Raw genomic sequence first — 26,936 nt, 5'->3', positions numbered from 1 at the left:
GTTTGTACTTGTGGACTGCTTTGAGTTCAGACCACAAATTTTCAGTGGGAGTCGAGTCTAGAGGCTGCAATGGCCAACTGGGAGCACAGATTTTTTGGTCACTTAACCAAATCATTGTTGATTTGGACGTATGTTTTAGATCACTGTCATAGAGGAATGTTCATGCTCTGCCAAGCGCCTGCTTCTTGCTGGAAGGAACAGGGTCTTTGGTCAAGATGTCTCGATACCTTCAGGAGTCCACGATCCCATCTGTCATTACAATGGCGACAGGACCGGTCGATGCACAACAAACCTCAACCTCAACAATAATGCCCCATTTCAGTCATTCAGTTTTTTCTCCAACATAAGCTTCACCCTTATGATGGAAACCAAAACCCTGATGTGCATGTCCAAAAGTTCTGTTCTGCCTCATTTGACAACAATACACAGCTCCAGTTGGGTACTGTGCATGCAACTGTGTATTTGTGCGTGGAGGGTGGTTATATACACAGTTATTTCTCATATTTTGAAATCCATGACACACCATGTATTGTCACATATTTCTTTTATGAGACATATCTAGGAATTCAGTTATTTTCATGTATCACAAAAGAGCAGCTAGAGAGAGGGCTCTTGCTCTTTCGATAGGGACGATGTCTGGCCTGATAGCACATTGTGAGCCCTCTGTGAGGTCTGGCTGTTATTGTTACAGATATGCTACACTGCCACACACCCACAGTTTAATTAACTACTGTGTCCTGTTTCTTGTCCGTATATTAGCTGATAGGCTTAGCATATGCAAGCTCAGTCTGAGTGTGCTCTTACATGCGACCACTTACATGTTGAAGCCAAGATGCAACCACGTAAAAAAACACAGCCACTGGAATTACACCAATATTTGTTTTTAATGTTATTAATAACATTAAAAACATTAACATTAACATTATTAATTATTTAATGTTTGTAATGTTTTTAATAATAACATCAGAGAGGACGAAAACACTTTTTATTGCCTTGGTAATTGCTAAGGACAAGGAAAAGCATGTGTTTTCAAGCCAATTGTCTTTTTAATCATTTCCAAGCCATTAGAGTTCCCTGCACATTACACAGTGTGATGTGGAGGCTGGAGGGCCTTGGGGGAGCCTTAGGGGGGCCTCTGGGGAGCTGTGGGGGGGGTGGGTGGGGGTGGAGCGGTCAGCTTTCATCGGCATCGCTGGGGTTGTCCTCTGCCTGGGCCAGCTGCAGCAGTCTCTGGATGGGCTCTGTCAGGCTGCGGTCTGGCACCAGCTGGCAGGATGACAGGGCCTTCGTGCCAAACTCCAGCGCCTGGCACCGAACACAATGAAACGTCACCCTGGGAGTCCTCTCCTGCGTCCCCCAGAAGCCCTTGGCAGCAGCAGTGACACTTCTAGTGTTATTCATCTGAGCCTCTACCAAGAACACACATTCACCGAACTCTACAGGAGCGGCACAAAGCTACTGATATCAGTGGTGAGGGCCCAAAACACAGCCGACATCATTGTCATAATTGCTGTTGTAAAAATTGCATGGAGCACTGTTCGGTTTTAATTCTTTTTTAAATTAATAATTGATACGCCACACTGTTAGGGTGTTTATAGAGTGTGGAGATCAATTCACTCTAGTCCCAGGGTTATGTGATTCCAATGAAACTCTGAGTCAATGGTTTCATGGAATCCCCTCTGCCTCCTGTAACGGGAGGAGTGCCTGGCGGCGTGACCTGCTTTGGGCTGTGAAGCGTCACCTGCAGACACGCAGCGGCCGAGCGGTGACTCAGTAAGAGGCTCTGGCGGATGACCAGGCAGAAGTATCAGGCCTCAAGCGCATCAACGGCCCGCAAATCCCGTCAGACCAATTGTCTTTAAGGCTTTAGTAATTAACGCTAATCTCGCCTGCAGACATGGCGGCAGCGGGGGCGTGCGGGGGGAGGGGGTGTGTCAGGGAGCGCGCTCGGACACCACACCTTCTCACGGTCGCCACCCAGCAGCCAGAGCAGGGCGAGGGCGTGGGTCAGCACCGCCGCCTGCTCCGGCTGCCGCTCGGGGACACCCTCCGGAGCGTCCAGCATGGAGCGCAGCATCCGGTCCGCCTCCACCTGCTGGGCCTCGTCTGAAACAGAGACAAACTTCCAAGATGGGGGTGGGGGCAACGCTCGGCTCGGAGACCCCCCCCCCCCCACCGCGCACGAGCGCAAGCACGCCCGTAACCTACTTACATGGCAAAGCCCCGAAGACCTCGCCACGCTAAATGAGCTTTGCCTTGCAACTGGGCTACCGACAAACCAGTGCGCGGCTGGTTTAACCTGGCCCCGCGGCGTGGTGCGTCACCGCAGTCAACAGTCTGTGTGTAGGTTTAAATCCGGGCTTTAGCTCCGGGACAACATCAGGATATGATGGTGAAGTAAGCTCTGCTGACCTTATTTCAGAGATTATATAAGCAGAGCCCCGGTAGGTGGTTATAAATACCTATGATTTCATCCTGCTGTACGGGGCATTGAATACATATTTAACGTATCGCTTGTTATTATTATTACTTCTTTATGTGGCAGACACCCCGATCCCAGGGCCGCTGTAAGAGCAGCTGGCTGTCACATGTTGCACGTGATTATGACTGTTGACACAGCAATCGAGGACAATCGAGCTAAAGCCTGCTGGAACCCTCACAGCGAAGAAGCACCAAATTTCAGTGATGCCTGCGACAGCGGGCCTACAGGCTTTAACGATCTAAAACCATAAAACCCTCGGTGCTTGAAATCAATTATTTACCTTGGCTGGGATCAATGCGTGGTAACCCCACTGATGTTTTGGTGACAGAGTAGATGTGTGATGTATTGTTAATTTGACTTCACACAAAATACTGTCGCACTGGTAGAAATCCTCGCACCAAACACACAGAGACATTCTACAGATCTGTTTTGTTTGTGACCATGAAATATACTTGGCAATCTGAGACACTTTGGGTTTTTCCATCATACCTACTACTGCAGAAGTAGGCTATACTCACCAAGATACTCTTCTGGTTCAATGGAGCCCTGTGTGTAGCTCTCAAAAAGTCTGCATAGGTGCGAGTGCCAGGTGTTTGCTAACTACATCAAAGCCACATCAAGAAAAAGCATTAGGATTTGTAATAGAGCTGGGATCAGATCGGTTTCAATTCAATCAACTTAAGGAATACACTAAAATTCCATTAATGAATGGGAAATTGCCCATCCTTTTCTATATCGATTATTCAATTAATTAATGTAATGGAGTCTCCTGAATTGAATGAACTGACAAGGAATTCACCACAACTCTAGCAAGGGTACACATTTTTTACCTTTAACTAGTCAATATTTGTATGGTTGAATACAGCATAAATATATAAAACTAAAAAAAGTAAAAATACAAATACAAATAAATACAGAAGTAAGACTTCAGTGTGATATGCCATTTACAGTAAAATCACCGATCTTTTACTTGAATGTAGAGTGTATTTACATTGTGGATCTTTTACCTGAATGTACAGTGTATTTACATCATGGATCTTTTACCTGAATGTACAGTGTATTTACATCATGGATCTTTTACCTGAATGTACAGTGTATTTACATCGTGGATCTTTTACCTGAATGTACAGTGTATTTACATCGTGGATCTTTTACCTGAATGTACAGTGTATTTACAATGTCCATCTTTCCCTGCTTAATAAACACGTCTGCCATTAGGTAGTAGCCACCACATGTTACGATATTATCCAGGCCATACTCCTCGCTGGCGTAGTAAACCTGTTCAAACAAGACAACATACCAGCCTCATTACTACAACAGAATATAACATCGGAATCACTACATCCTAGGCACTAACACTTCCATTTTTTCTTACAAATGAGTGTACAACAAAATGGCTGTATAGCACTTTCAGGTTTTGTCCTGGCAATAAATTTTCCACACGTTAAAAATGGAAATGCTAACTGCAGGTCTCGAGCTCTGACTCACGTCATTGGCAAGGTGAAACAGCGCCTCCTCTAGGTTGCCTTTGGCAACAAAGAGTCGTCCCAAGCAGCGGTGCAGTTGGTGGCGGACCATCCAGCTGCACCCTGGCGTCTTCAGGACGGTCCAGTCTGCCCAGGACAGGTACTGCTCAGCAGCAGAGAGACAGCCGAGACCTGGGCCAGAGAGGATGGACACGCACACACACACACACACACAAAAATCCAAACACACTTCACTACTTGTGGGATCTCCTCAAGTTCTCATAGGTTCCAATCAACTGCGGTTTATTGAAGAGAGTAAGTGATGATCTCGAAGTACAGCTACAAGGCAGAGCAAATACCTTGAAATGTTACAGAGGTAGTGTCTTTATACCACATAAGACCCACCGTGATGGCCCGCCCACAGCTCAAGAACAAAGAGGCGGATAAACTTTACATAACAACAGCAGTGACTGTTACGCTAATGAAGAGACCGAATGAATGTCTGTGGACAGAAATTCCTATAGATGTGTAAATGACCCTTCCTGAGACACCAGGTTCCATTGTCTTGAAGCAAGTTAAACTCACGATAAAATTTAAGAACACTGAGCAAATCATATGACCTATGTTCCTTACAACATATACATGTATACACATATACGCAGACACACATGCACATATTCCAACACAGACACACAATTATAATGTACAAGAAAAAGAAATATTTCAGACTCACTGCTAAGTAGGATTGTGTTTTAACAAGGTGTGTTCTGGGTACACAAAAATATGCAAATGGAGGTTGCAGCAAAGCACTGATATATTTCATGTCATGTGTAGGGCTTAGGGGCCTGCATATGAGCACAGACACATGAGTTCCAATCCATGGCAGGTCACTACTGCTGCCCTTCTGAACAAAGTGCTTTGCCCAGACTGCAGTGGGAGCAGTAATGATTGAGTAATGATAGAGATAAGAAGCTTGTAGTATTGAGTGCAGTGGAGAGGGGCTGTGTTGGGGCAGCGTGGGTGAGAGCTCACCGATGTTGGCCTCGGCCAGCAGGAGGTAAGGAGGGACGAGGTGGACAGCACTGGACCCGTAGATGTCCATGGCGCAGCGCAGGGACAGCAGGGATGCTGGGAGGGACTCCCGATGGCTGCCCTCAAACAGCCTCTTCTGCGCCGCCGTCCGTGCAATCAGCATCAGCTGCTCCTGCCACATCACACCGCACAGAGGCAAGAATCAGAGCACTGCACAGCACAGGGCCGAGAATCAGAGCACTGCACCGCACAGAGGCAAGAATCAGAGCACTGCACCGTACAGGGCCGAGAATCAGAGCTCTGCACCGCACAGGGCCGAGAATCAGAGCACCTCACAGTGTACTATGAGACTATCAGAGCACTGCATAGCACAGAATATCTGAATATCGGAACGGTGCACAGCACACTATCAGAGTATCACAGTGCTGTATAGCACAGACATATGAATATCACAGCACCACACAGTTCTGAGCCAAGTATCAGAGCATGGCATAGAGCACAGAAGCCTGTAGCAGAGCACCACACAGAGACCAGCATCACAGACAAGCAGAGACATAATCACAGAATCACAGAGTATCACAAAGACGAGCGTAAGAGCACCACACAGCGCAGAGCCTAGTACAGGAGCACTGCACAGAGTGGGATGTGTGCCATGTGGCCTGGATCCCATCGATCCATTAATCACCCCGGTGGCTCATCACATGCGCTGTGATGACTGCTTCCGCTGGTGCACCCACAGCCAGGATCAGCCGATCTGCACAGTGTGACACCCTGAAGCATGCCCACACAGCTGTACGCAGGATCACATACAAATCATCAAACACACCCGGTGCATAAAGGAGTGCCATGCATTCCTGTGCATTACATTACATTCATTTAGCAAACACTCTTAACCAGAGTGAATTCCAGCTCAACAGAACATACGTGTAGCCTGCTACTCACTGAAGACTCTCCTGTGCAATAAGTCAGGCTTTATTCTAAAACTGTACTTAACACAACCTAGCTGTTGAACATAAATATATATAACAAAATACATACTGAGATTGTATGAGGTATGTTGCTTGAGAAGATGTGCCCCTTTACAAAATGGCTGCCACTTTGTGCAACTAGAACTACAAACAAAAAAGAAAAAAAAACTACACTTCCCTTGGAGTATCAAAGCTGAATCCTTCTATAAGTTTTCAGTGTGAGTGGGAGCCAAGTATGCACCTTGGGATTTGTGACAGCTATTGCTGCTCTAATAGAGCACAGCAGTCTAAACGTAAATGTTCAGATCCCGCTAGAATCCTCATAATTGGCCCCTGCGGTTCAGGAATGAGTCTTTTGACAAGCTGCCAAAAAAACAATTCTGACCTCAGACAGAGGTCAGATACAAGAACCTGTACAAACAGCTGATAAATACACCTCATGGTTTGACCAGCAGCACCGCTGATAACCTCATTGATTTGTCATTTGTTTGGTTTACAAGGTAGGGTAAGCAGAAACTTAGGCTCTTGAAAGAGTTTGACCTTTATTTTCTTGTTACAATCAGTTGCTTGTTTTAGTTAATTCTAGCCATTGATCTTTCACAGAATGAACCAAAGATGAGAGGTTTTGCATGGTGCTTACATCTGTGATCCTGAAACTCAGTTTTGCTAAGACCCGAAAACAGCAGCTGCACCCCCCCTCCCCCACCCCCCACCACTAGAGCTTTATGGGCTCTGTACAGAGTCTGTGATTTCCTGCATTGACAACAATATTCACTGTACCTTATGTTATATTCAAATAAACCAAACTGACAGGTTTGCCACCGCAGCCAGTGATTTATGGGTAAACCCCAGTTTTACATGTTTCTCTGAGTACACCTGCATATATTTGTCAGTGAAGAGTCAACTTAATTTACTTAACATCACACATTGGCAGCTGTGAGTATAACCTAAGGGTGGTTACTTTTCTGCCTTCCCTGAAGCGTGTTTTTAATCTGCGTCAAACGGCCATTCCATGTACACGCAGTACCGGCTCTCTCTGGCCTGTGATGTGCGTGAATGCACACTGCATTGCTTTTGAGAAATCAATTTCATGCTGCACAAATGTTTCACTGACAGCATGGGCAGCTGCAGATCGGTTCACCTGCTCCAGCCCGACAGCCTTTACCAGACTGGCTGCAGAAGGGTAGCCGGGGACAGTAGCCCTGACAGCTGCATCAGCTGGAGCAGAGAGTTCCCAACGTACCGATCGGAGCAGTCAAGGCACTTCCCCAACTGCAACAGGGCTAAGTCCTCCCCAAAATTTCTCTCAAAAACAAGTATTTATCTCAAGGGAAGTGAGGGGCAGTTTTGGGGGAGAAAAAAAAAAACAACAAATGGATATTCAGCAAAGTGCCCAAAATATATAGATCTCTACTGGAGCTGTATGATGCAAGGAGCATACTGTGCATCCTGCTGTGGCTGTATATGACATGCTGACATTCACATCTCTCTACAAGAAGCAGGGATCCTTGTGGGTCTGCACATGTGAACACTGAATCCGTGTCTCCGAGTCCATTTTCACATATACAGTGAGGTCCTTTGTGCCTCTGTAGCCGGGGTACCTTTCAGTTATAAGTCCTGCTCCTTAACCACTACTCTACACTGCCACCCCAGGGTACCTGTCTCTGCAGTATCTGGGCGCGGTGGTGCTCTCTGTCCGCCTGCAGGGTGTAGTACGGCACAGCGGTCCTGACGGGGATCAGAAGCTGGCACACCTTAGAGTGGATGCTGACCCAGTCAGCACGCTGGTGCTCAGCGTCACTGTGGAGAGAGAGACAGGACCATGGCATGCCAGTAAGGGGACACCCGGAACACCCTGAGATTGCCTTGGACTTACGCACACTATAAGGCCGTTTATAAATACTCATGTACCGCCTTTATTGATTGGCGTTTAGCCTCAGTAGCCCACGAGGAGATGAGACGAGCTGTTGTGCATCCTTCTTTTTTTAGCATAACGCTCAGCTGCTGTACCTTCAAACGCACAAGCGAAGTGACTAATTCTAGCCTTTCCATTTTCTAATACGGAGTAATTAGCAGTGTCTGCAAGCCAGGGGAATTCCTGGAAACTTTCAGTAATTATTAATCAGAGGACAGATCCTTCATCTCTTGAGTCCCCACCGAAAAACTGCAATTACATCTCAATGACAGAGCCCTGCCTTTCCGTCTTTCCAGCACTGTGTTTTTCAATTCCTTAACAGACAAAAAGAAGAGCGCAAATTATATACAATTACATAAGCTATATTTATAATTTGTCGGGTCCTTCACTTCTGTTTGCTCCAGCGCTTGGAAGTGCGCTTGTTTTCTTAGGGCTGCTGTGTGTTTTGCAGTGTTATTGTAGGTTCGGGTTCAGAGGAGCGCAGCACGCGGAGTTTGGGCTCGGTCACGAGGCCTGGGCGCTCGCGCTGCTGAAATATGCGAGAGCGCGAGCCCAGGCGAGGGGCTTTCGAGGACGCAGCGCTCTTTAAATGCGCAGCGCAGCGCAGCGCGGCGCAGCGCGGCGCAGCTCGCCGCCTCCCCGTCTGCGACCGGGTGCTATTGGTAGATATTTAACAATCCCCCTGGAGCGAGGCGGTGCTTCTGCTGGGGTTTTGGCAAAGAGATAGCACACCATTAATCCAGGCAGGGAGAGAGCAGTCCCTAGAGGTACTTTGTTTCTTGTTTTTTTTTTTTTTTTTTTTTTGCATACTTGAGGGATGCGCACAATGCCCCATTGATTCATAATATGCGCATCACATGAGAGACGCATTCAGTCCGAGCTCTGGCGGATTCTAAAGCTAGGCAGGAGATCTTACAGCCACAGTGAGGAAGAGGGGCCGAAAGAAAATGATGTCAGTTGTTTAATTCTCTTTCACCGCACAGCTTTTCTAAATATGCCCGTTGTCAGCGGGTACTGCGGGCCTACGATCCGCAGTGACTGGATGATCCCTGAGAACCTTAGTCATTTTCAACTACTATTACAGAGGCTCTGAACGGATTCTAAAATGGATTATGTAGGTTTCCTTACATAACTTGGACTATTCTGGTACAAAACACACGAAATGTCCTCTCCCTCTTGATAAATTGCTTTCCAGCTGTTTGAACTCACTGAACCCCCTTCCTCCCTAAGAACGGACTTGTTTTGGTGTTTCTTGAGCCATCTGGAATGTTCTAACTTTCGAAAGACTGCCATCTAGTGTCTCTTTTAAGAATAACTATTACATGAAACCCAGTTCACCTGCACTGCATTTAGCAAGAGTCAATAACTCAAATTTCTCTTCTTTCAAGTGGCATCCAGAAACAGTAATTATATGATTATGGAATATCTGGGCACAAAAACATTTAATCCAGTGCTACGACTATGCAGCCAGAATAGCAATTTTAGCTGTTTTTTTTATTAATCAAACGTAGTTCGTTAACATAAGATTGTTTATCAAACATGCAAGTTAGCGAACAACCGTTTTCTCACAGACCTCAGACGTGTGCTCACTTACCAATAGAAGGTGACATAACATTTCGTGCACTGAATGTAAGCTGGTTTTTCACAAAGCTCACATAGTTTATTCGCTCCTTTTGGATTGGCAAGGGGGTTGATAATTGCGGACATTTTTACAGAAAAAAATGATTAGATCTTGTAACTATCGATGGATGGTTAGCTAGGAAGTCTGAACAAATCTATGAGATGAATTTCAAGCCTACCAGATGTAACTAAACCTAGTTAGCTAGCTACTAACTAGTTAACGTTAGTTACTGGCACAATCTAACGTTGTAACACACAGATGGAACTTTAATGCAAAGGTTTCTGTTTCATTTTAAGCTAATATACTAATGGCTGCGTAGCTAGCCAGCGAACTGTTTAGTTAAACGGTGGCTAATAAGTTTGCCAACTTGCAATGTCGCTACAGTTTGCTAGTAAAGATTCATATCCAAGTCCAGTGCTCATCTGAAGTTTGTGACTAGCTAGCTAGCTAATTAGAAGGCTAAAGCTTCGTCTCCTAAGCGACTCAAACTACGTTGCCAAGGCAACGACCTTTGAACTTCGACAGTTTGTTTGTAGATTTCTAAAATATTTCAAAATTTGGGTCTCGCCGCTCCTTCTTCCAGGATGGGTCTAATCAGAGGGTTTTGTGTGTAGAAGTTACTAGCAACCGGTGTTTGGATTAACTTGGGTAACCTCGTGAGGTCAGCTTGTCTTGCATGGAGAGGGAAAGGCTGGGGAGAGCCCGACGGAAGGCTCTTGCTCAGTGGATATACTATCGTACGCACTCTCATTAGCTATCTTGTTACAAAAAAAAAAACATTTTAAATATATACAAATAGCTAATTTATGACTTCTGTACTCAAAAATGAACGTTTATGTATGATTAATCGGGATCACCTTGTATTACTATGAGGGAATCATTGTACAGGAAAATTAATGTAAAACTCATAATATAAAATACTAGGTTAAGCATATGGCACAGTGGAAAAACTCTGGACACAGCTACAACTCATATTTTTATTTGATCAGAAAATAAGTAAAATCCACCACAACACTTACTGAGTTTTATTACAGAACAGAACACACTGACTGGAATTAAGGTATTTACAATTAGTTGGTTACAACTATACAATCAAGTTACATTCACGTTAGATGTAACAACACAAATACATTAAATGTAAGTGGAGGGAATTAAACTAGTTCTTAATTATTCGTGACAGAAATTGTACAAATGGCTGCACTTTATGCAGGACACCTCATACACCTCACATCCTGCCTATAGCTGGTAAGTCAGCAGTTATTCACTGAAAATGACATCTGTATAAGCTAAACCTGTGTAAATGCCCTTAATGTTAATCTCCATCTTGGCACCACCTTTGAAATTGATTTCCAGAACTGCCTGGTAAGGCAATTGAATGTAGGCCTTGCCCATTCTGGCGGTGACATGCTTTACCTGGCCTGGATCAACCTTGACTTTTTCAGTGAAAGTTTTGGTGGCACTTTCTTGAAAGCTTACAGTGCGGAATTCCTCTGGCCCAAGCACTAAGATGTAGCTACCAGCGCTGTTTTCCAGTTCTGGAATGGCCGCCTTCACCTTGAAGGTGAAGGTGTCGTTGATGCCGTGTGTCATGGACCATTCCGACTTCTTCGTCCATTTGGTGGTGACTTCCATACGGTACTCTTGCACCTCTCCGCTGTCGTTCTGGTACGTCATGATCTTCTTCTCCTCCATTTCCACGCTGGGTTTGGCGCCCGTCAGGGTTGGGTACTGGACGTTGGTCACCTGCGAGTACTGGATGGACTGCAGGAAGACGAAGCCCAGGCTGTTGACATCCCAGTAGTGGGTGCCTGTCACGCCCAGGCAGATCCCTGAGCCGATGTCCATGATGACCTCCTGACACTGCTGGAAGTCTGTGACCATGGCAGTGAACTCTCGGTCCCTGTTGGTCTTGAAGTGGATCCCCCCGACATGGCTGCTGTCTTTGCTCCTCCAGAGCGTGAGGGAGGTGAACTTCTCCCCACCTCCAAACTGGAACTCCTTGTAAGGCCCGTGAGAGGTCCCAAACACCTGGGCGCTGCCGTCAGTCAGCCACACCTTGATGGACGTCACCCAGGATTTGCCCGTCCAAACCCGGATCTTGTTCAGCACAGCCCCATTTTCGGTTCCGCTGAGGCTGAAAGCCTTACCTCCAGTGCCCCCCACTTTCTGCACAATAGTTGACATCTTTTCCTTTAGTCTTAGTGTAGAGGCGAATGAGCCAGACAGACCTGAAAATTAGATGAGTTCATTCATCGTCTTCTGTATGTAAGTAAGACATAAGCATTACATATTTTAATCAAACACTGAACATTCTACTGCACAGTTTTTAGAGCTGTGAATGTTTTAACTGATAGTTGCTGTCTATTTTTAGCCAGTGAAATTCTGACCTGAGTTCTTTCAGGACAGTACCATAAGTAGCTCTAACACAATGGTTTACAGAGTCAACAAATCAATGTAATTCAGTAATTGCTACGGCACTTACCTTCCTGAAGTTTCTGAGAGCAGTGAAACACTCCTCCAGAGAGATCTCCTATTTATACCAGTGAGCCAGGACAAGCTGAGAGTAAGAAGTCAGCATTGTGGTGAACCTTTACTGGACACGTTGTCTTGTGAGGGGAATCATATGATGTCCAGCGCACTGTGGTCAAATTTTTCCCAAGTAAGAATTTTTCACACATTTGGAAATATTAGTTGTGTATCCCCTTTTTACTGTAAACTGAACTTTCGGACTTTTCAAACTGTAAACTGAAATTTCTTTGCTTAAACCCTGTATTCACATTTAAATAGAACATTTGTTTTTTTTTCTGATATATACACTTCAGTTAGCATGCAGTTCTCTTCCTGATGGCTTCCAAAAATACGTGCTGCTACATGCACAGTAACATCTGTGGCATGGCATTCAAATATACAGCATGTTGGCAGCAAAACAGAAACAAAAAAGGCAGAACAAAAAAACAGGCAGTGATTGCAAACTAGTAGGCAATATTTTTTTGTTTGGTGAACCAATACAGAGTACCAATGCTGACATAATTTGGCCATTACATTTATTACAGCCTGTTCTTTTACCCCATCATATCTACTTGGGTGACCAAAAATACACTGATAATGTAGCACCAATATCATCTAAAACAAATACATTAATGGCTCAACAGCGCTGTTACTATTGTGACCAAAATAGGCTAAATGGAAATGGCTCATGTATGCATTGTTTAAATTTAGTGTGTACATACACATATACTGTACGTGTAGTATACAAGTATTCATTATTGTATAAGGTATTTTGTGATTTCTAAGTGAAAAAGAACTGCAAATCACTCATTATCTTATGATAACTGAAAACACACCTGTTCACACTTAACACACCTTAATTCTCTGAATTTGGTTATGTCCTACTCCTAACACTCACGATCTGATCTTTAGTGAATTCAAAGCATAGTGTGTGGCAGCTTTTGCTCATCATTGTGAGCTACTATGAGTATGGCAATATGATGTAAGTACAGTACCAGTCAAAAGTTTGAACACACCTACCCATAGAAGGCTTTTTCTTTATTTTTTACTATTTTCCACAATTTTGAATAATAGTAAAGACATCAATACTATGAAATAACACAAACAGAATTATGCAGTGACCAAAAAAGTGTTAAACAAATAAGAATTATCTGATTATCTGATCAGAATTATATTTTAGATTCTTCAAAGTAGCCAAAAACATTTTTTAAAAAAGAAACATATTTTGGAAAGAAATTACATACATAGGCATTGACATCACTATTTATATTTATCTAAGAAAAAATTCAAACATTTAAGTATTTAGAGTGTGTCCAAACTTGACTGGTATTGTAAATGTACTTGTGGATCATTGTTTCTTTTTGCACTGAATCCTGTCTGACTTAGCTGTGTTGTAAAATTAGCAATTTTCTTTGGTGTAAAAATATACAGAGAAAAAACAAATGTTAAATAACAAAAAAATAATTCTCTACTAAGAGAAAAATAGAAGTCCATGTCAGCATTACAGTGGTTAGCAGAATTTTTTTGTGGCTTTGTCTGCCTTGAACAACATGTTTCTCATGGGATACATATGGTGCAATGTCATTTCCACTGTCACAAACCGTGATTTCCTCACCACACACAGTCCTTGACTGGTGTAGTCTCCCTTGATTTTCCTGTTTCTGTCTCCTGTCGATGGTCACTTGTCCTCCACGTGCCTTTGCTTCTGATCACACTGCGGCTTTCTTCAAGGTTCCCCATAGCTGTAACTCCCTGGCCATGTGGGCAACGGGAAGTACCCAAGCACTAGTGTAAAGTTCCCAGAGAGTCATGAACGAACAGATAGAAAATGTCTGCACCACTGAGGTCACCAATTTAAACGATCTTCGTCTAATTTGTGATTCACCTGGATCTAAATAGTAGACTATTATTGTCATTTTACTGGTACAAACAACCAAAAGTCCCTGGGTTGAAGGCCTTTCAAAATGAATTTGGTAACTAGCGGGCTGTTTTATGTAGTATTCCACTAAGTCTGTAATACACTTCTTATTTTATTCATCTGACTCTGTCATTAGCTCATCAGGGATGGACTCTTCCTTTTGATATGATCAGTTATTATAATGTGATGATTGTCGCACTACAGTTTAACTTTGAACTGGATTTGAATTCAAACGGGCAAAAATCAACATCAGATATCTCAGCCATTTTTATGACATTTTTTATGACAATTTATGACAAGATTTTGTACAGGAAACTCTGACCACGACACACAAATAAGGTAGAATTTTCATCAGTGCAAACATTCAGCTCAAATATCAAACAATTTACTGAACAGTTTACTCTTAAAATTTTAAAGTATTTGTACCTTGAATAGTGCCAGTGCCTTTTCCTGACTGACTGATCATAGGGGCTGTAGATTTTAGTAAAATGAATGAAATGTTGACTTTACTTACCCGTTTGATTTAATGGCATTTATATATCAATGAAGGAGAGCCTGAGGGGCAGCAGTGTCATCCAGGGGCGTTTCTAGCTATTGAAAAGATCAGGGACTAAGTCAGGTTTGCCTGGGGCTTGTCTTTTTTTGAAGGGAGGTCAGCATCGGTTGGTTGGGGAGGTTATATCTACCTTTATATTAAATAAATATTATCACATCTTCAGACGCTGCAAGTCAAGTTCCACTCTGTTACACAGTCTGTCTATTGCTTTGCTATAAACACCTCCTTTTTCAGGGCGAAAATATTCGGGGCTAGTCTTAACATATTCGGGGCTATAGCCCCGAATGATCGGACCTAACGACGCCACGGGTATCAACCAAATGACCACATGTAGCACTCCTTTCTCTGTCAGACACTGACCCCCACCTTCCACCATCTCGCTGGACCGGAGTACTCCACTGCCCATGGCCACCCTGGCACCAGCGCCCCCCCACCCCCCCAGCCCCTTACTAGTCCCTGACTGCCCTGCCCTACCCACACTACAGATGGCCCAACATCAGCTGAATCAGTCCTGAATGCTGAATGTCCCTGTGCAGTCATTCAGCAGTGCAAGTTAATGAGGGAGCGCTATTAAGTTTGTGTCCACTGGATGGTGCCATTTCAGAACTGTAATCCATTCCCCATTGGTTTCCCCATCAAGATCGCACCAGATGCGTCTTTAAAGAAACTCAGAATCCATCTGTACGCACATACTTTTGTCATCATTACCAGATTTACACTGTTTCCCTGTAAATTTAGTTCTGAATCAAACATATAATGTTGCATTATTACAAAAACCTTGCTGCCCTCACTTCAAAACTTCCTCACAACAGTCCATTCTCACTCATTATCCCTGATTGCGCTGTGGAAGGCCTACTGGTCAAAAAATGAAGTAAACACCTTTTTCTGACTGAGGTGTTATGTGGAAAACAGTGATATGATAATTATGAATTGAAGCAAGTATGTTAATAAACCTGTAAACTTTGTCTGATACACTGACCTTTGAAAACTCCCCATGGCCTGACCAGAATTAGTGTGCAAGAATCATGTTCTATTAGTGCAGATTTTATTGAAAAAATTAGAAAATTAACAGCAGAAAATAAATTAGCAAACAAAAGCCTTGTGCAGTATGTGCAGTATATACATACTCCAGCAGAATATAGCTTATAAATATAGAACTATATATCTTATCAATACATCAACAGATACATTTCATAGCTGCCCAGTTTTTACCTTCTGTGTTTTAAAAAAGCATATTTTAAAAGCCTTATAGCTAGTATATACTGTAGTTTTTAATAATGCAAATATAATCAGATACGTTTTTCTGATGGATATGCTGGGAACATTTCATTCTTTGTTTTCAATCACTTTCAAAGCCAGCTGTTGCCTGTATATCCCTCTATTGATAACAATGGGTTCTAACAAAGAAAAAGGTTTGTAAGCTGCTGAGAATGTTTACCAATAAAAGAGAATGACTTTGACTTTCACCAAAATTCAAGATTGTTAACAACAAAAGAAGATCATGTTGACCAAAATTCAAGACTGAGTAAGATCTTGCTTCCTAATACTGCTTTGTATGGTGTGCAAACGCAAACTGTATCGATACAGAATTACAAAGATATGGTTTAGGACAGGGGGACCCGAAGACGTGGGGGTTATGAAGAGTCGCGGTAGGCATTGCTTCTGTTTGGGAGCCTGACAGGTGCTGCTCATATGCAGCTTTAAATTCTGACTCAAATGATGTCTGTGGATCTAGGCCTAAACTAGCCGTTTGCTTAGATGTCTGATTTTATAACATGAGACAGTCTGACTACAGATAGGATTAGACCTGTCAGCATCTGCATAGCTAGATTAATACTAATGAGCTGTGGGACCAATTAAATGACAACTTTAATCAAGAATAAAAACTGAGACACTTTGCACTTGGTCAAAATACATGTAATAGCAAGTTTTTGCCAAACACAGAGGGGGCTAATTGCTGATGATGTATTGCGAATATCAGTGTTAAGTGACAGCTATTCATCTGAGGCTGCCCCTCCTCTACCCTCTAATCTGTTCCCATCGTGATAGATCAGTTGTCATTTCAGTTGTTACCATAAAGCACAACATCACCAGAAAGGGTCACCCATGGCAGAACTGCCCAGCACTCTCCGTTGGTCAGCGGTCCCTGTGTCACTCCTTCTTGCGCAGATGGACGTACATCACACCACTACACAGCAGGAGGGGGACGCAAACCCAGGCCAGGATGAAGCAGTATCCAAACTGCCCGGTTTTCTCGTCGCCCTCCAAAATCTCTGTGTGGTGGAGGGTATAGATGAGGGAGGCAGCAAAGGCAGTGAGACCTAAGGGTGGTGGGGGGGTTGGACAGATAACAAAGATGATAAGACAGACATTTCCATAACTCACCTCAGCCATCACCAAATATTTTGAAGCATCTGTGCCAAATCCTCAGTTGCGAATCTTGAGGTAACCATGAAATCCAGATATTAACTGTCTCTTAGACTGAAATGTCTTGTAATCACAAATATTAACAAATCACAAATATGTTATTTGACATACTTACTATGTAATATATTACTTGCTTTAATAAGCCAATGAAGGAAACGGAGTATAATGAAGGAAGTCAGAGCATATCACACACTTTTATTCGTCCGGTGCTGTACCTGCAAAGATCTGGCAGAGGCCAGTGATGTAGAAGAGGCCTCCTTTTGACATGCAGAAAAGCTGAACAAGGAAGACCAGGAAGGAGATGGAGCAGAAGACCACAGAGAGGACCATCAGGGCCTGGACACTTTGGAGCCACTCTGATCAAGGAAGAATGACAGAGAAACATCTCAAAGAGCCAGCACCCCAGTAGGCCTTTTCAATCTCAGATCAGAACTAGAGAAAATACCATCTTATCATGTCTGACACAAGATGCCAAAAACTATAGTAGGTGTTTTCTTTGCAGATGTCTTTATACAGAGCATACATTACATAGCTTACATTTTTAAATGTTATACATTTATGCAGATGAATATTTTCTGAAGCACTTCAGGTTAAGCACCAAGACAAGACAATTTCCAAGACAAGTTTCAGAATGCAGCCAATGACCAAAGTAAGCTTTTCCAAACCTTCTCCTCTCCCCTCCTCAGCTCCCACCTGTCACTACTCTTACTGCAGAGGAACTTGCTAATTTCTTTGAGGAGAAAGTAGACAAGATCCATTCATCCTTCAACCAAATTCCAAAGCAACAGCCTCTCCTAAAATCACCCCTAAACTCTAGCCTATTTTCTGAATTCACACCTTTCCTTGAATCTGATATCCTCAATCTGATTTCAGTTCATAAACCAACCAGTAGCGCTTTAGACCCAACACCAACACCTCTCCTCCAAGAAATTGCACCCACCATCCTTCCATACCTCTCTCATGTAATTAACTCATTACTAACCTCTGACATTGTCCCCAAGTCCCCTATCTATTTCTAGCTATCATATCTATCCCTGTTTTCTATAAAAAGCACTCTACACTAGTTTAGCACTTAACTCAGTATCTTACTGACCTCTTGTAGTACTTTTTGATAACTACTCTTAGCATAGTGATGCACTCATTTGGAAGTCACTCTGGGTAAGAGCGTCTACTAAATGATGCTGTAATGTAATGTAATTTAACCTGTGTACTGACTCTGGACCTGTCATCAGCAAAACATGAATCCAAGAAAGCACAGTGTCCTAATCAAGCCAGTATGCCTTTTGCTTTAAGCCCAGGACCACACGCCAGACCAAGGTGGATCAAATTGGGTTTCTGTTTACCAGAAAGAAAGCACAAGTGTGTTTTAGCACATACTGCAGAGTAGAGGTGCTCCCTGATGTAATGGCAAAATGACCGGTCTGGCTCTGCGTCTGGCCAGCATAATTACCCCCAGTTTACTTGGCTAAATTGTTCCCTCCTCCTCCCCCTCAGCTGGTGTGTGGTGAGCATTGTGTCACAAAATGGCTGCCATGTGTTGACTGGGTGGATGCCACACAGTTATCACGGCTGATGTAAGTAACCACTCCCATCACTGTGAAGTCATTTGAAATAAAACATTATTATCCCTTGTGATTACTGCTGATATGATTATCATCATCATTATTACACGCTAAATAAATGCAAGTGAATAAAAGTCACTAAAACCAAATGCAAAGTACAAGAGGAAAACAAACATCTGCATGGGTTTGAAAGGGGAAATGAGGAAAACAAAGCACAAAAAGTATGTCAGCTAAATAACCCCTAAATCACAAGGAGGGACAATTCTGCAGGACGACCGACAGTTATTGCTGCGATATGAACAGGAGGGATTGTGGTGGTGATAGACCTTCCATGACCAAAGCAGAGGAAGTATTTACCAGTCTCCTTAGTTGAAGTACACATCCAGGCTCCAGAGCCGTTATCATAATGACAGTTATACCAGAGATCAGAATTCTTTGTCTTATCCCAAGACCACCATGACTGAGGGAGGAGAGAGGGAGAGGAAGAGAGGAGAGGCTTTAGTGCATTATAAAAAAAGCGCTGTGAAACCAGGACTGAATAAAGCCTTTCTGATGTGAAACTCTGTATACGGTTCAGCCAATCGCAATGCACTGCTTTGGGGGTGGGGATGGTGGTTGTGTGTGGTGTGTGTGTTGGAGGACTCTCTGACTCTATGAAAAAAAAAATTGTCTGACATGGTTTTATTTTGGGGAAACAAAAGAAAACATTAAGCACATTTTGCAAAAAAGTTTTGTATCTCAATATGACTTTTCCTGGTAAAATACGGGCAAAAAACAAACAACTTATTTAAGAAAAGCCTGAGAGCCCAGCACAAGGAATGAAGAATGAAAAAAAGGAAGACACTGATCACTTTGCCAGAGGGAACATTAAAGTCTCAGATAGTATGCCTAAATAATGCATCATGATTTTGCAAAATTTATAAACATCTATTATCATTGGTTTCTCATACTAGGAAACTAAAGAGGGAATGAAAAAGTTTACTTTGTGAGCTGACCTGTAACAGCCCAAACACCCCTTGATTATGATGTCACTCCATCATCTTATTTTTGTATTCAATTTTACAAAAGCCCTTGGTCTTCCGAACGTTTTTTATATGCTATTGTAAGAAGTATGATTCTGGGAACATGACATCTCAGTGAGTGAGGGGGCAGGACTCACCTTCTCCATGGTGGCGATGAAGAGCATGGCCAATGTAATGAGGTGCAGGACAGTCACAAACATCAGCAGGAACGCCATCGTGTCAGAGAGGCTCCCCTACGGACACACCAGCAGGTGCTGCAGGCGTGAGATTGCACAGAGATCGCAAGGTAAAATTGCATGTTTTCAGTTTACCAGAGATCTGCAGACAGCACCCCTGTCTGTCTGTCTGTCTGTCTATCTATTGAGTCAGTCTGTCAGTTTTCCAGAGAGGTGGGCAGTGGTGCAGGTAACAAACCTGGATTTATATTCAGTAGGTTACAGGTTTAATCCCAGGGAGGAGTGCTTTTCTGTGCTCACTCTTGCACCTGAATTCCTACAAAAGTGAATATCCAGCTCCATGAATAGAGAATAACAAAAGACATAACCTTTGTACATGGTGAGAAATGAACTTTTTGATCCACCAGACGGAGAGATTAAAAAATTACCAGCCAGTCAGATCTTTCACCAGCTACTTATTTACTGCAAATTAAGATACATTTTAACTGCTTATTGCCAAATACATACCTGTATGGTAACATCATCTGTGAAGTTAAATTGATTAAAACATCTAACCAGCAATGTAAAGTTACTACTACTGCTGGCTATGAGATTTCACCATGGGGAAGTGACAGGGGGGTCCTACACTTTATTTACCATTAAAAAAATGAACAAATAAACACAAACAATTGGATCATAAGCATAAGGTGGTGCGCATTTGGGCATCTTGCGCTTTACAAGGGGACTTCAAGTGACATAGAAACAATGCACAATAAAGATGTTTTTCTGTTTTTATGCAAAAGGCACTTGTCAGAGTGACTAGTGACCCGCAACTTAAATACTCAAAAGACAAAATCTTTCCACATGTGCAGGGTGACGGGTGTTTTCTGACCCTGTTTGTATGCTGACCTACAAAAGCAATCTGCAAGTGATCTGCTCCATGCACTGAAATTATTAAAATGTTTAATTACTGATGGAAAAACAACACAATCACAATCACATGTGAAAAACATTCTGGCATTTTTGTTCTCTCAAAACAAAAATACTAAAAAATAATAAAAAAAAAATACTTCAAATATGGAGAGTGGTACAATGCATCACCTGAAGTATTCATGTTTGTGTAATGATAACTGCCTCCTCACTGAGCTCCCAATGAAGCAAGAGAAATGTATGTAATATGTTATGGAAACAACTTCATATCTTGAGGGAACAACATTCTCATCTTGTGGGAAAGGCTTAATGTTTTTGTGTGAGTTCCATCAAGATATTCAGTTATTTCCTCAAAATATTAAGTAATTCCCTCAAGACAGTAAGTCATTCCTTCAAGACATTAATTTGTCACAGCAAGATAAGGATGTCATTGTCTCAAGATATTAAGTCATCTCCATAAGGTATCAAGTCATTATCAGGAGATAAGGGTGTCCTTCCTTCCTTCCTTCCTTAATATTTTCTTCTTTATGCTCTGTTACAACTTATGATGTAAAAACCACTGTATAATATAATAACTCATCACAATGTAATAATTTGTCATTAGTAATGTAATAAAAAGATAATATAATAACGATTCCTTTATATTGTATTGTATATTACTTTATTTCAGTAGTTATTACCTTATTTTTTAAATGATGATAAAAAGTGGTTACTCGCTCATAATTTATTAGAGTATTGGTTTTTATTGTGTTATCCTGCAATTTATTACATTATTAGGATGGATTTATTGCATTATTGGTGAAAGCTATCATGTTATGGGAAGATATTACATTGGCCGGTGGTTATTATCCTATCAGTTCCTCTCGACCCTCCAGTTCATTTGTGCATGTGGCTATAAATATATAGAATTACTATATGGAATACTGAAGGGAAATGGAGTGAAAAATATTTACCCTCAGAGAATGACTCAATATTTTAAGCAGAAGCGATCCTTATCTCTTATGAATGGCATAATATCTTGACAAAATGATATCCATATCTCCAAGGAAAGAATTAGTATCCCAAGGGAACAACTTATTTTCTGGTTGGAATGAGATCCATATCTTGTGGGAGCAAATTAATATGTAAAAGGAACAAGATCCTTGTCACAAGTCATTTTGAAGGATGCAGTTCCTTCAAGACATTAAGTCCCCTGATGCTTATGGTCCCTTGAGATGTTATGTAGTTCCCTCAAGATTAGGATTCTGATGCCTCATGAAGTGAGGGATCCCTTATTATTTTTTTCCCTCACAATATTAAGGGGCTCCCTAGAGATAAGGATTTTGTCCCCTTGAGATTTGAATTGTTACCTCAAGTTATGAAATAGTACATTCAAGTTAAATACTTGTTCTTTCAATGTTTCTTTATGGGCTCTGCACCAGCAAGCATGAGTTTAAGAAGAATCTGAAGAAAGCTACAGTAAATGACTCGGCTCCATTCATAGTGTCAACTGCCACCCAGGAGATCACCAGTTATCTCCTGCATTGTGATTGGTGGGACATTGGCCCATCACTGCATATGTTATGGGTTGCGCTGCATACAGAAACAATTAAATCCGCTGTGTTTGTATTTATGCCAGATACAGGCCTGGAAAGTCTGAGTGAAGAAAAGAGGTCCAGACAGAGGACAGAGCATTCTCTCATGTGTCCCTGGCCACACTGGAACACTGTGAGCTGGGAACTAAGACCAGCTCCAGCAGCACTCATGGTAGTTTCCAGCTTCCAGATCAAACTTACAGTCAAACCGACACGTAACAGTTTCAGGTTCTGCCAGCAGCTTCTCAGCTATCCTCCTCGCTGTCAGATACGAAAGCAAGGCTCTCGCCACGGTGGAAACATCAAATTACAGTTTACAGAATGAATGCATGGGCAGTCACATCCAAAACACATGGTTTCCATTAAAGAGCCCTTTTCCTGGCAGTGCGCAGTCTGCCTGGAACAAACACGGCTAAACATGCAACAACGTGTGAAAAAATCATCTCGGTGTTAACAATGACAGGTATTTGATCTTGAAAAATGTGTTTATTATGCCATATTAAGGCAATCATACCCTGAAACAAATAACTTTAAAATGAACAATTATACATAGGTTAAGATGTTTTTTCATCTGTCTGTAATATGCAGTGACACCTTGTAAACATCATAGCGACTAGCTAAAATGAGCTCTCCTTCTCCAGAATGAATATGACTGACTGTTTTTACAACATTATGCTACTTTATTCCCAGTATAGTCCTATTTAAAAATAAAACCCATATATAACTAATCCCAAATATCCCATAACCATACATTTGCTATGATAATAAATTACATTTACGTTCAGTATTTTATTCAATTGGTTTACAATATTTAAAATAACAATTCAATAAGTTTTACATTTACATTCTTCAGACTAAATTGCGAAAATAGCTCTTTATAGACATCTGTCAGTAAAATTAACATTCATTAAAGTAGTTCTGGTTGTCATCTGATACAATAGCTGTCTCACTGAGCTCAGGGATGGTGAAGAGACTCCAGCTTTGGAAACCAAAGTCTCAAGTGAAGGATACAGCAGCATAAAGCACCGCCACCATACACTGTACATATAAGCAAAGACCTGTTTTTAAAAACATTGTTAACTGAGTAGTTGTCTGCTGTTCAAGAGACACCCTCTCTTCTAAAGAGCTGAGACAAAGTCAGTTGAAAATAAAACTTTTAAAAACTTTTAAAAACTGAGAAGGGTTTACTGAGTGATTCTAAAAATCATTCATGCAAGAAATGTGGGCGCACGTAATTCATTAGCACCACGGAAAAGATTCCAGCATCCACAGCTTACCTTAAAATGAAAACCTCTGCACCAGGGACAACAAAACGAACAAAACAAAACAAAACAGCACGTTTTACTGTTTCGGGCAACGCCGTTCCGTTCCGCTCTTCCCTCTCGTGGTCCTCTTCTGCTTCCCTCTCAGCCACTCCCACACCGTTTCCCTTACTCCCTGCTCCACAGATCAAAATAGACTGAGAGGAATGCAGACTTTTTTTTTTTTTTAATTCTCAAAGCCCATTTCCTTTTGGTATAACTCCCTTTCCCTTCGCCTCCTTCAGACTCCCTACAGTCCAAACCTACTCCCTCAAAATGCCTAACACAGACCCACCCAAAGGGCAGAAAAACAGAAGTAGCCACATAAAAAGAGCCAAGCATGCTATTTAGACAGCAGCTGAGTGTGTGTGCTGGAAATACGCATCAATCTGTTGGACAGGAGGTGATTTCTGCATAGTGGACTGGAGTCCTTACTGCCATGATTTCATGAATGAAGCAATAAAAGGAAAGAACGATATTTTCACATTGCTTTAAAAACAGTTGTGGTCCGAAGTATATAAGCGTTTTTGTGCAAGTGTATTTCTTTAATATGTACTCATATGTTTGTTGTTTACACATGTCTGCAGGTACCCGTATTACTTCTGTGATACTTTTTGCACCTTCCTTAATTATACCATGCTTTCAGCATGCTTTTATAGTCCTTAGGAAAGTCATATGCTGTTGCTCACCATCGTCTAAGAACATTTACAATGCTAGTTGTGCGCTTGTTTTGCTGGTTTATTCACTCTTCAATCAAATAAAGCAATGCATTGTCATAGAATCACACCCACACAGTAGTTACCATCATGACATATAGTATCTGGAGGTGGAATCAGGGCATCTTAAATACATATTGAACATAAATATTGTAGTCTAAGTGTTTTTTCTTTCTTTGGGTGTGTAAGGAGCAAATTTAAAAGGCAGCTGGAGAGTGTAAATAAACAGTCTCATGGCAAACAGCAAGAAGAAAGCTAAACTGCGGTTACCTTTGGATAACTTTGTGTATATAACAACAAAAAACGGACATGAAATGAAAGGAACGCAGAATGTGCCAATGTTGATGTCAAATGAGTGGAATGAGTGCGCAAGGACAGTGAGATAATATCTGTATGGTTAGGTTATTAGTGGCTGCTTTCATTAGTATTTCATGAAATTGCTTCCCATCAGAGACCAAATTATGTCCAGCTCATCCTTGAAACTCTGACCACCCACAGAACATGAAAGTCAAGGCCACTTTTTTTTCTATACAAGATTCATGAGATTAACAAGGTTTGGATTTTAATCATCATTTTATTTAAAACAGACCAAGCCAGTATAAATATACATATATATGATGCCCATGCACCTTGGGCACTTGCTCCCTGACAAACAACAATAATGGTAATAATACATGACAATAAAGATAACAACAATACAATAATAATGCTACTCTCACAACATAATTATTATAAAAATAATAGCAAAATTATATGAATAAAATGATACAATAAAATAATATGAACCTATTTTGTTGAATATTTTTTAATTTTATAATCACTAAAAATGGGGCAAAAAATTCAATAATTTGTTTTCATGTCTTTCTTACAGAAAGTGTGTTATGTTCATTTGAAATACCTTTAATAATCTTTTTTTGCCAGAACTCAGCAGGTTATGGTCAGAATTGCTATGCCTGACAGAGTGGTAAATAGTTGTGAGAAGGTCCTTGTTCAGGGATGGAATGAAAAAGAGAAAAAATGGAACTAGGACAGAGAAATGTATCAAATTAATATCATACAGAGGTATGACTGCTATGACTTTGTTCAGCGGTTGCAGGTTTGATCCCAGGTGAACCACTGCTCTTGTACCATTGGGCAAAGTACTCAACCTGAATGATCTTAGTAAACATCCAGCCATATAAATAAATAGCATGTAAAATGGTAAGCTATATAAGTTGCTCTGGATATGAACATCTACGAAGCAAATATAATTTAAATAGTATTTTTTGTAAAGTAAACTGCAAAAAAGTCTAACTGTACATCAAGTACCTTCAGTGTTTGCCTCGCACACGCCTCCAGAGCGCTAAAAAAGGGAGTTTCCACTTTGTTGATTGGAAATGTGTCGCCCTCTATAGGTCATTTGTATATCTATCAACTTGCTCACACAACTTTCATAGGTAAAATTGCACCATTGATTTATTCATTCCCGTCAGATAATTTACTTACTCTGGCAAAAAGATTTCTTTCAAATGTTCACGAACAAAGCCCCGTTTTATAACGTTCAGCCCATAGTAAATAAATTTTAAGTTCTCAACGTTCCGGTCACATTAAGTGTGGACCTCTTTTATTGTGCTGTGGTGAAAGTGGTGCCTTCCTAACCCCCCCGAATGGAGAATGGTTTAACCCGTTGCCAAGGTTGCCTACAGCCTCTGGAAGCCACTTCAACTCAGCGCCTGTCGGATCAGGCTGTTGCACATCTGCGGATTATTTCAATAACAGGCACCGTGAGGGTAACTAGCTAACGTTAGTTACTTTAGGCAGAAAAATACATGGGACTCTTTTTTATAACGGCGTCGTATGGTAGTCCGTAAGGGTAAGGCACACAGGCCAAATTATTGACTTTTTTGCATGGCTAAGTTACCTATAGCATATTGCAGTATCACCAAGATAACTAGTTGGCAAGCTAACGTTGCAGCAAGCAAGTTAAGCAGACTAGCTAGCAAGAGACTCTTTTATTCTGAAGTCGCCACATTCAGAACTAGTTACATAGTTACTAACGTACAAGGGCTCGGTCTTGTTTCCCAGTCTTAAAACTTATGACGTTAGCTAGCTGTGAATGCTAGCTGCCGTTTGGTCCACTTACCTAGCTGCGAAAGTAAGCAGCGAGGCGCTAACGGGTAGCTAGCGACTACCTGGAGAAGCGCTCGGTGGGTGTTTTTCAGATGTTGAGCATGTGCGCCGATCCACTTTGGACTTTTCGTGCGAAAACAGCCAGTTTCACAGCATGGTGACAGAATGGGCGTGTGAAAGCTCGTTAGTTAATAGTTTGCTAAAATCTAGCCAGCTAGCTAGGAGCAAACAGTGGGCTTTTCCAAAACTGAAATGATTCCTTGCCAAAGTAATCAAGATGTAGCTAACGTTAGCTACCTTGTTAGCCAGCTAACCAGCTTAGTGGAGAGCATTGATACTGTAGCTGGACAGCTATCGGCTTTGATTCTGTCAGCAAATAAATTAGCTGATCAGCAAGCACAAGCTTGCAACCCGCATTAACAGAGGGAAACTTTTGAGAATTGCAAACTAGCAAGTATCTATTGCAACTCCAAAGATGGGATTCTCTCCACGGCAAAACATTTTGCTTGTTAACTTATCGGTCTATCGATGCTTTGCCAACATAGAGCTGGCTAGCTAGCTAACTAAAATACATCGAATCACTTGATGCGGATTACAGGCTTGGTTCTGTGTCGGACATTTTGAAGGAGGAGAATTTATTCTAAAAAGCGTTATCCTCTCCACCCTCCCATAAA

General features: G+C 41.9%; 3 protein-coding genes across 7 annotated transcripts; all 3 read right to left on the bottom strand.

The window, feature by feature from the left end:
• Positions 1 to 1,173: 1,173 nt before the first annotated feature.
• On the bottom strand, positions 1,174 to 9,570 carry zmynd12 (zinc finger, MYND-type containing 12). Its single transcript, XM_036532674.1, has 8 exons — positions 9,458 to 9,570; positions 7,607 to 7,748; positions 4,981 to 5,152; positions 3,971 to 4,140; positions 3,638 to 3,760; positions 3,001 to 3,082; positions 1,961 to 2,106; positions 1,174 to 1,305 (listed from the first exon to the last, which is right to left on the bottom strand). Exons 1-8 carry the CDS (start codon positions 9,568 to 9,570, stop codon positions 1,174 to 1,176), a joined length of 1,080 nt encoding a protein of 359 aa, XP_036388567.1.
• Positions 9,571 to 10,504: 934 nt separating this feature from the next.
• On the bottom strand, positions 10,505 to 12,006 carry LOC118781085 (aerolysin-like protein). Its single transcript, XM_036533954.1, has 2 exons — positions 11,967 to 12,006; positions 10,505 to 11,712 (listed from the first exon to the last, which is right to left on the bottom strand). The coding sequence occupies exon 2, from the start codon at positions 11,666 to 11,668 to the stop codon at positions 10,742 to 10,744; it is 927 nt and encodes a 308-aa protein (XP_036389847.1). The 5' UTR covers positions 11,669 to 11,712; positions 11,967 to 12,006; the 3' UTR covers positions 10,505 to 10,741.
• A 3,503-nt stretch (positions 12,007 to 15,509) lies between these two features.
• On the bottom strand, positions 15,510 to 23,622 carry LOC118780748 (epithelial membrane protein 3-like). 5 transcript variants are annotated; one of them, XM_036533416.1, is made up of 6 exons: positions 23,414 to 23,621; positions 19,892 to 19,969; positions 19,615 to 19,731; positions 18,813 to 18,915; positions 17,109 to 17,249; positions 15,510 to 16,787 (listed from the first exon to the last, which is right to left on the bottom strand). In XM_036533416.1, exons 3-6 carry the CDS (start codon positions 19,690 to 19,692, stop codon positions 16,618 to 16,620), a joined length of 492 nt encoding a protein of 163 aa, XP_036389309.1. In that variant the 5' UTR covers positions 19,693 to 19,731; positions 19,892 to 19,969; positions 23,414 to 23,621; the 3' UTR covers positions 15,510 to 16,617. The 5 variants fall into 5 exon arrangements, with proteins under 5 accessions (XP_036389309.1, XP_036389313.1, XP_036389310.1 ...); XM_036533420.1 differs by lacking the exon at positions 19,892 to 19,969 and having other exon boundaries at positions 19,615 to 19,710; positions 23,414 to 23,622; XM_036533417.1 differs by lacking the exon at positions 19,892 to 19,969.
• Positions 23,623 to 26,936: the final 3,314 nt, after the last annotated feature.

The sequence above is a fragment of the Megalops cyprinoides genome, chromosome 7, assembly GCF_013368585.1.
Source record: "Megalops cyprinoides isolate fMegCyp1 chromosome 7, fMegCyp1.pri, whole genome shotgun sequence".
Lineage (NCBI taxonomy): Eukaryota > Metazoa > Chordata > Actinopteri > Elopiformes > Megalopidae > Megalops > Megalops cyprinoides.
The sequence above is the reverse complement of the archived record's forward strand: the minus strand, read 5'-3'. Positions and strand labels throughout refer to the sequence as shown.

Coding starts and splice junctions, on each gene's coding strand:
- zmynd12 (XM_036532674.1), bottom strand. CDS start 9,570: ATGTCCGCAATTATCAACCCCCTTGCCAATCCAAAAGGAGCGAATAAA. Junction 3,083..3,637: donor TAAATACACTGTACATTCAG/GTAAAAGATCCA, acceptor GCTTTGATGTAG/TTAGCAAACACCTGGCACTC. Junction 2,107..3,000: donor TGAACCAGAAGAGTATCTTG/GTGAGTATAGCC, acceptor TCTCTGTTTCAG/ACGAGGCCCAGCAGGTGGAG.
- LOC118781085 (XM_036533954.1), bottom strand. CDS start 11,668: ATGTCAACTATTGTGCAGAAAGTGGGGGGCACTGGAGGTAAGGCTTTC.
- LOC118780748 (XM_036533420.1), bottom strand. CDS start 19,692: ATGGCGTTCCTGCTGATGTTTGTGACTGTCCTGCACCTCATTACATTG. Junction 18,916..19,614: donor TCATCGCCACCATGGAGAAG/GTGAGTCCTGCC, acceptor CTCCTCCCTCAG/TCATGGTGGTCTTGGGATAA. Junction 17,250..18,812: donor TACTTCAACTAAGGAGACTG/GTAAATACTTCC, acceptor TTCCTTGATCAG/AGTGGCTCCAAAGTGTCCAG.